The sequence below is a fragment of the Perkinsus marinus genome (genome assembly GCF_000006405.1).
Source record: "Perkinsus marinus ATCC 50983 genomic scaffold scf_1104296957478, whole genome shotgun sequence".
NCBI classification, from domain to species: domain Eukaryota; phylum Perkinsozoa; order Perkinsida; family Perkinsidae; genus Perkinsus; species Perkinsus marinus.
Window position 1 is genome coordinate 73,651 of NW_003207125.1, and position 9,228 is coordinate 82,878.

General features: G+C 43.3%; 2 protein-coding genes across 2 annotated transcripts in view; both read right to left on the reverse strand.

The window, feature by feature from the left end:
* Positions 1-4,709, reverse strand: part of Pmar_PMAR024201 (clathrin coat assembly protein ap19, putative) — a gene marked incomplete at both ends in the record, with an annotated part of 7,303 nt that extends 2,594 nt beyond the window's left edge. The window contains 12 exons of the mRNA XM_002774778.1: positions 3-54; positions 866-902; positions 1,541-1,601; positions 1,648-1,794; positions 2,115-2,189; positions 2,714-2,864; positions 3,081-3,343; positions 3,369-3,481; positions 3,699-3,832; positions 3,929-4,022; positions 4,083-4,180; positions 4,262-4,709. Of these exons, the coding sequence (XP_002774824.1) occupies positions 3-54; positions 866-902; positions 1,541-1,601; positions 1,648-1,794; positions 2,115-2,189; positions 2,714-2,864; positions 3,081-3,343; positions 3,369-3,481; positions 3,699-3,832; positions 3,929-4,022; positions 4,083-4,180; positions 4,262-4,709 (1,673 nt within the window). The remainder of the gene's footprint in view (positions 1-2; positions 55-865; positions 903-1,540; positions 1,602-1,647; positions 1,795-2,114; positions 2,190-2,713; positions 2,865-3,080; positions 3,344-3,368; positions 3,482-3,698; positions 3,833-3,928; positions 4,023-4,082; positions 4,181-4,261) is intronic.
* Positions 4,710-5,279: 570 nt separating this feature from the next.
* Pmar_PMAR024202 (hypothetical protein) lies at positions 5,280-8,357 on the reverse strand (the record flags this gene model as incomplete). The annotated part of the gene is made up of 7 exons (XM_002774779.1): positions 5,280-5,298; positions 5,662-5,830; positions 6,008-6,436; positions 6,482-6,554; positions 7,498-7,732; positions 8,158-8,230; positions 8,279-8,357. The coding sequence occupies 7 exons, from the start codon at positions 8,355-8,357 to the stop codon at positions 5,280-5,282; spliced, it is 1,077 nt and encodes a 358-aa protein (XP_002774825.1).
* Positions 8,358-9,228: the final 871 nt, after the last annotated feature.

Below are 9,228 nucleotides of genomic sequence, written 5' to 3' on the forward strand. Positions count from 1 at the left end.
ACTGATGGCACTTGGCAAAGGATAATGCTCTCTCGCACAGTAGAGTCGACACGGCTACATCATTACATACCAACACACCTTACTCTTCCTCCTGTATACGTACTGAGAATCGGACCCTACTCATGAATCAAACACTTTCGTCCGATAAACTTCATCCAAGAGTTTCACTATGTGTAATTTATTTTCAATTAGTTAAATGGACTAATCGATAATTAACTACTATTTTTGTAGATTCGTATTGTTCCCGTTGTGAGTGGATAAATCCTCACTTCTATAGAATAGGCCTGTTTTCTGAACAAGTTTAGCGCACGTCCCCACCTGTATTTCGACTTAGCCTTGGATTACAGCTTGGCCTTCGATAACCGTTCGGGTTTCTGGTTTTCCCGTCGGGTTTCCCTTCAGTTCTTTTTTTTTGGAATTTGCAGTTTAGATTCTCACTTGCGTTACGGTCATCATCTGGATATCAACTTTAACCTTCCATTTAGGGCGAGCGCTGATACTCTTAGGTTTTTATGCATCTCGCTTAGATTTGATGCAGTGCCCCGTTGTGAGTGCTCTCCAAAAGGCATCAGTAGTCGTCCGCTAAGTTGATCAATTTCACATAGCTATTGCACACAGTGTACGCGTGCACAGAGTCACCTCTGACTTGCTTTGTGCTGTTGTGTTGCAGCACAGTATTGAAGCCTACCTACCTGTTCACGACAATATCACCTGTAAATAGATATTCAAGTTCACCTCATCCCTCGGGAGAATCTCACAGAAAGCGACTGTTAATTAACAATAAAACAAAATGTTCTGAAAGCTACCATCATCATCATACAAAGCATTCATCATCGACGCTTCGACGATGATGAATTCTTTTCACTTTCCAGTTCATCCTCAGCAGAGATCGCTCGTAGAACCTATAACAGACAAATACTGATTTAGGGCGCGCGCTTTTTGAAGCAGGATGAATGTCCTACGACAGAAAACACTGCCGAAAGTGAAGTGGTGACAGACTTAGATGCCAGTTGAAAAGTGATGATCAGCAGTTTCTCCCCAGCAATTGCCCATTGTGTGCATGGGGCTGCGTTGAAGCATTCAAAATTTAGACAATTTGCAAAGTCCCTATTTCAATGTCGAACATGAATCAATTGAATTCTCTAATGATTTTGAGTTTATTGATATCTTTGTGGTCGGTATAGAGAAAAATGAGCAACTATAAAATTACACTTGCAAAAACGCATTCTCTTGTTTCACGAGTTTCACGACTAGCCGTTTTACGTGAAGTGGCGTCGTAATACTCTGTGAAAAACGCGATATTCGCGGTGATATGCAGTAGTCATGAAATATGTTTTTTACTAGTGTTTTTCATATCACTAGGGTGGTGAAACTCCATTGATTCAAATTCCGTATACCGCTGTAAAGCTCTGCAAACTTCTGATTAAGCCAGGCAAGCCATTTACTCGACTATTCGAAAGCAGAATGGTTTAAAAAGTTTTACGAAAATTTTTCGCATCACACTATAAAAAAATTACAAAATTTCCGATGTAAATCTCACCGCGCGCTTTGAAGATTCTTGCAACTCTCCCGCGATCAAAAGTTCGTCCAGAATATATTGCCTGATAAAAAAATATCCTCCCAAAATCATTAATTTGATTTTCTTACGCTTTATGGAAGTTGAAAATAACATCAAGTTCACACACGTTTCCAAAATATCTGTCGAGCGTTTCCACGTAGAGGTGGATAGTCTCAAGCGCGATGAGCTCATTGTCATCTCGATCGATTGAGCAGACGAAGTATAATGAAGCGTATCTTGAGGTTGAGAGATAAAGATTCAAAATAGGTCCATTGACAGCCTCCCTAGTGATGATACAAAAATGATATGCGGCGTCATTAAAGATACTTTATTCTTTCAACGAAGTGATTAAATTAGGTTTAACGCAATCGGCGTGGGAATATACGCACATAGCCAACTACATGATCTATAGAAATTTTGAGGAATTTTTGGGAATTTCTTGCTGATCTCTATATTTCACTTCTACCCGAATTCTATACTTAGCTTTGGAAACTTCTGAGCTCAGTTTAGGAAAGCGAACATATATTCCCACACTGCGGCTAAGATGGAAACATACTTGACACTTCGCAGAGTTAAGAAGTTGAAGTTATTAAAGTTGACTTTAGTATTCGGCTTTATCAAAAATGCATATCTATTATTACAATTATATATATCTTCAGTTATATCGAGAACATCATTACTATTAATGTTATTATAATATATATTTATTCTTGATTACGGTATTATTGATAACTTGATTATTGATAACGGTACCAATTCCGACCAAGCAAAGTGTTGTAGTGGCCTCTCAATTATGGCAGAAGCTGTATTGTGTCCATGGATGTCCTCTCAGGGTGCATAGTGATAGAGGAGGAGAGTTTATAGGATCTGCTTTCCAGAATCTCTGTCGGTTATATAATGTGTCTACGAGTCTTAGTACGTGCAGGCGGGGAACGGTCAAAGGGGAACGGTCAAAATGAAAGGTCTCATCAATTCTTACTGAATGAAGTGGCTATATGGTTGGAAGAAACTGGTGGGCAGTGGGAAGCACATCTTCCTGCAGCTACTTTTGCCCATAATATAAGAGCATTTCCATTTTAGTCTTATCAGCCACATCGCCAGTGAGAAGGATCACCCTATATGGTTTTTGCAGATATTGTGTCATTAGTAACCCACTTTAACTCGTTGAACTCTTGATAAACATCTTGAAGATATCGCCGTACTTCACAGAGCTTATCATCACGCTCTTGAGAAGTTCGACCAAAGCAACCCACATCATCCATCCAGGTATTCTTCAATAAATCCTTATTTGATGATGTGGCTTCGGCTAGTGATAACTGTAATAAATGTGGGCTACACCGTAGACCCATAGGTAACCTCTGAAATACATAATAGGACCCTCGCCAATAATACCCCAAATATGGAGTATCATTAGGGGATATACATACTTGTAAAAACGCCTCAGATAGATCCCCAAACAAGAAGTATTTATTACTCCTCCAGCGCAGCAACACATGTAGTAAATCAGAATGTAGCCAATCACCTGCCATCAAGAAGTGATTTAGTTCTGAGGCCTTAGCGTCCCATACAGGACGAATTTTTGATGATGTCGCACCAGGCTTGAAGACACATTGATGAGGGATAAGATGTTTAAGTTCAGAAAGCTCGGTTTTCCGGACATACCCTTTCTTCTCATAGAGGTCGAGCTTCTCATCATAGGCTTCCAATATAGCCCCTGCTCTCGAAGATGGCATTCCAGTCGGCGTGCTCGAGATACAGCCTGAGCCTGATTCAGTGTTGGCCTGGCTTCAGACTTCCATAACAGTCTCACCTCTGACCTTTGGGGCGAACGTACAAGAGCAGACTGATTACCATCATCCACAAACAATTGGAGAGGAACAACTCCTTGTAAAATCGGATGACGGATATGCAAGGCTTTCGGACCTGCAGTACCATACTCAATCAGAGCATCAAGTCGACTAAGAGTATCATTTCCCAGAAGCAGATCAATATCATTTGGTAACGTCGTATTAAGACAGCGAGCTCTGAGTTTAGCCAAAGGAGCTTCAGTAGACACCACTCCTTTTATACAGCTAAATCTCACCGGGAATTGCACCAATCTAGTAGCATAAAACGGCGAATTACCAAGACCTGTGAATACCTCAGGCTTAGCAAACTTCTCCACCGTCTCAATCTTGACAGCACCAGAGGCCCCAACATTTTGGAGAGTGCGCTCAGTAATGAGGCTTCGAGAAGCTCCAGTATCAACGCACACCCTTATCTCAGTATCACCAACTGAGAGACTGAAGCATGGTAGATGCCCACCACTCAAGAGAGCAGGTATAGTAGGAAAGCTAACTGAACCACTATCATGGGACTCAATCGGCTCACCAGAGGAATTATTGCCTTCCTCTATAGGATCATTCACCAATTCATCTTTAGCGACACATTCACTATCACCCACTGCAACAGGCAAAACCGGCACCTGTTGACCGGTAGTCTTATCTTGGCGTTGTAGAGGACAGTCTCGTTTTAGATGACCCACCTTTTGGCAACGATAACATCTTATAGGTGCTCGTCCACCTTTAGTAGCATAATGGGCATTCGAGCTACTGGAGTTATTTTCAGTGGTTACAGAACGGCCTGAAGCATCATGAACAAATTTACACTTAGACCCATATCTACAGGAACCCTTCAAATAGTGGCGACACACTTTCTTACTACTTGTAAAAGATGAAGCTGTAGAAACCAAACCGGTCTGAGATTGTTCTTTATTTTCAGAACCATACGTTTGTTCACAGAACCGTTTAACCAAAATACCAACTTCCTCCAATGCCATAAGCTCCACTTCCTTCGGCTGAAGACTGATAAATCGCCGGACATCAATAGGAAGGGCATTCATAAAGTCAATTATCTTCTGAATTTCATCAAACGAAATCTTGAGAGACTCAAGTTCCGAGCTATACAACTCCCAGTTAGCTAGAAAGATCTTCACATCACTCACTGTAGCTTGAGGCTTCAACTTCAACGATCGATACTTCTTGAAAGCCAAAACTTTACGTTGCTGGTCAGTCAGACCATAGGCCTTATACAAAAACTTCTCCAAACCAGCATAAGTAGGCTTCACAGACTTCACGTAAACATCAGCTACTGATTTTGCTGAGCCTACCATACTTTGCCGGAACATGCTGATGATTTCAAGTTAATTTATGAAACAGCATCTTCTCAATCTAATCAAGAGACTGGTCGCCTACAGGAGGGTGATGAAGATGACGACAATAATGATGAGGTCTCTACGGCTGATGCTCCTGTCTCTGTTAGTGATGATCATTGTGGTGAAGATCATCACATAGACATTGAGCGTTATATTCATCAGCTTTTATTGAATCATAAGGGACCAATGAGTACTGATGTTGTACGTTCTTCCCTTCTTCAGCGGTTTGGCCCCACTAGAGATATTTTCCGTAAAGTGGGTGGATTCCGTGCATTTGTAGAGCGATCTGCAAATATTGGTTTTGATTCTTATGGTTCTTTGCAAACGAAGATTCTTATGTTCCATATTCCGTTTGCGGGCGAGAAGATGTGACAGTCTGAGTTGTGCGTGGTTGATATCATTAGCGTTTTGTGTAATGTGTCTACTGCTAGGCTAAGACTTCAGGCTTTATTCCTTTAATTACTCGTATGAAAATAAGGTTATTAACGTAACAATATTAGTTGCGTTAACTATCAACTGGGCAACCTGTTACAGATAGGCTAACAACCTACGCCCATCAGCAACACTGCGGGCATCACAACATATACATCCACTACCTGCAGCGTCGCAAAAGATAACCAGCCCTTCTCGCAAGTCGCAGAATCGGGGTTGATGTGGAAGAGATGAAGGAAGAAAACTCTGAACTGCCTGAGCTAGTTCGGTCGAAACATCTGTAGAATCCCACGAGTGCGTACTACCAGATATGAGACTGAGTAGTAGTCGTTGTCTCGATACCACTTCTATATATAGACCTAATGGATCGTACAACTTGGACAGTTGCTTAAACGACAGACGGCGTGTAGTCAGCGGAGATTGACCAACCTTAGGTATTTGTATAGTGATAGAATCCTCATCAATACACCATACATACCCGAGTTGTACCAAACTAGATGATTGACCGGGAACCCTGTAATCATTTGGATTGTCAGGTCGTTCCATGAAAGTCGGATCAGATAGCTCGATGCTTTTGGCTGGCTGACAGTGCATATTAGCCTGGGAGAGCAACAACTGACCACCACGATCACGTCGACTGATGAGAACTGACTTGAGCCAAGCAGTATAGAGTAGGTCATCCATATACGGATAATAAGCCTCGACCGAAGATCCATAATCCTTGATCAAAATGGATCGAATATCCTGCAAGGCAATACATAGACATGCCGGGGAGCATGTCAAGCCGAACGGAAGTCTCAGACATCGCCAATCCCGATTATTACTCCTGAAAATGAGACTAACAGTATCAGGAATATGTAGTAGTAGTTGAGGGAATGCTCTAACCACGTCTTCGAAAGCTACGAAGGGGGCCATTCTACTCCGCGGTAGGATAACTTTAAGAGCCTTACGTAGCATACTAACATCGCCAGAGTCGAGCCGAGCATTAATACCACGAGCATCGATAGTAATACGAACAGGTTGGGTCTTATGACCTGGACGTAGTGCCAAGACGGTGCTTGCCACAGGAAAATCCTCCCGTACTTCAGCCGGAGTTAACGGCCGTATGTATCCCTTAGCCTCCATATCTTGCAACTCCTTCTCAAAATCATCATACCACGAACCACCCATCTCACGGAGTCTCTGACACGTAGCCACGTCTCTCGCTATTGCAGCTCGTCGACCGAGTCCAGGATCCGTAGAAGATGGTCTCTCTGAGGAAAGCCAGGGCAAAGATACTCGCGCCCGATTACACCCACCGGCGTCCAACACATAATCCAACTTAATCTCAGCCCTCTCTTCCTCACCATCTAATTCACCACTCAGTTGATGCTGACCAAAAGGAAGTTTTGACGAGTCAAGCATCGGTGAAGGCACAGTAACATTATCACTGTCAGCAAGAGTGAGGAAGACAGGCAATCTCGATGGAATAGATGACTCAGAACATAACCTTAATACATTGGCAGACCCCAATTGAAGTAACTCACTCCCGTCAGCGCACATGAACCATGACAAGGATCCGACATCCCGTGCAAATTTATGAAGGCTCAATACTCCTGGAATACTCAACCCATCAACAATCAGTACTGTTGTTGTATAACAATCGCTACCAATACGAAGAGTAACTCGACGAGCACAATCGACCTTTTGCTGTTGACCATTAGCAAATAGAAGTGTTACTGGATGATCAAGATGGACACGAGGAGCATCCGAAAGGAGATTACCCACTGTAGCAGAACCCAAATGCTCGACAGCACCACTATCCAGTAACCATCGGAGTGAATGTGATGATCCATCTGGCAGTTGTACAGCTGCTAAAATATCCGTCAACATACCAGTGGACTGTCGACTAAGATTAGCCGTTCTAGCGAGCTGATCAAGATGGATCTCAGCACCTTTCTCCGACTCATCATTTTTCATGAAATGACTTTCCGATGATGATGGTACCGCATTCACCTGTTTAGGTGGATCATCAATTAAACATACACTAGTAGGTAAAATCGTAGGAGTTTGAGATTCCTCAGCGTTTGGAGATACCACGTCTTGTAGCAAACTGGTATCCACTGGCATCGTAGGCATAGTAGGGGAAGTAGATACTCCAGAAGAAGTTGATGGTACCGATGCATCCTGAGCAGCAACACCACTGTTTTGGCCCGAATCCACACGTCTCCTCTTAGCAGCAGGGACATCACGACGAACTCGCAATGTTCGATTACGGCTGATTACGACCAGGACGATTACGGTCACGAAATAAGCGAACAGACACAGGATATACCCCAGAAAGCTTCAGAATACTCCTGAGTGCATCCAGGACCTGCTTCTCACTAGCATCATAACTCAGGTTGCTTATGAACAACCGACAATTAGTTTGAGCAGCAGCCTCACTAGTATTCATAGCCGAATCAACAGGCATCGTAACCACTGGGTCGCTAGCCATAACATCAACAGCAGCTTGGCGAGATAATCGTCCGGCTCTAGCAGCACGTCGGACCAGTACAGCATTATGACGCCTACCATATTCAATCAGTTGCTCTAGTGATGGTGCATTACCATAACGATGCAAAATATCTTCACAAACATCATCAGGGAAGCTACCAAAGAGTCGATCAGACACGTCGTCTGTAGTCAACGGCACATGCCGCTGTGAATCAACCGCCATTCGGGTGTAATCAAACCTTACACAAGAAGATACTTGTCCAATGTTTATATCCATCAATAGAGTAGTGTAAACCCAGCAACTTAAAGAGTACACAGATGTTTACCGACCCATGGAGAATAACCAACAATACTTATAGATAAGCCTTGCTTCTACCGTAGAAGCTCAACTCAGTCTTATACAGACTAACACAGTGCTAGGCTACGCAGCTACTACACACAGAGAGACAATATCAACGCATGATTTGTCTATACACAAAAGATGTCCCAACAGTTCTACCAACTCAGATCGAATACATCCGGCTCGCCGAACAGCTTTGCGATAACTGGAATATCCTTGTTGGAGTAAACGCCTATCAACACCATCAACAACGGTCTGTCGAATAGCATCAGACAAACACCTTTCCAAATAAATGCCTTGGAAGAAAGCAGCACTAGGACCATAACCAATGTCCCACGAAGGAGTGCGTTCACACTCATGTAGGAAAGAGAGAACCGACCGAGTATCTTTAAAACCTTTGAATAGTCCTCCAGGTGGCAATGCCGCCTTCTCAGCTCTCTTTACCGAGTTATCATAGATCTTCTGCAGTTCACTCGGAGACAACCCATTGAATAAGTCGTCAGCATCTCCAGAACCTCTTGCCTCTATGAAACCAGCCTTATCTCTTGGAGGCACAACAATCGACGACTTTTGCGGAGCTTCCTCTGCTATTGATGATAAAGTAACATCAGGACCGTCAACAACATCGGATTGAGCTTGTTGAGTAACTGTGACCACACCTGGGTCACTCTGAGCAGTACCAACTGGCCTTACAGCCGCTCTGGGTTGTCGACCATTTAATCGCCGAGAAGGAGAGAGAATGCTTCTAAGGAAAGAGAAACACGATACATTGGCAGTTCTACTAGTTGGCAGAGATGGCGACGTAACAGTGACAGGCAGATTAAAAGACATTGCTGATAATCTCTCTGCTCTGAGTATCAAAGCCATTCATGTATTTGATGTCTGGCGCCCGCCAGTCAATGACGGTGCGCGCCAGCCTGGCCTGGAGACTGCATGGACGAAACAAGACCACAGAGCACTCAGTGCTCAGCACTGCACTTGTCTTACATGTGCTGGCTTTTTGGATTTTACCAAGCTCGATTTATTCGTTTTTCCCGACACGATAATTAGTCGGAAGTAAAAGACTACAGCAGGTCCGAATTGGACCGACCAATCTGCCGTATTCGGCTCGATCTTAAACTCGGTAATCCAGCAATATACATGCTCGTCAGAGTTCAAGTCAAGATAACAAGTCCATCTTCTGGAGATGCTTGTTCCACTACTACACTCGTCACACTCATGATAACCTTT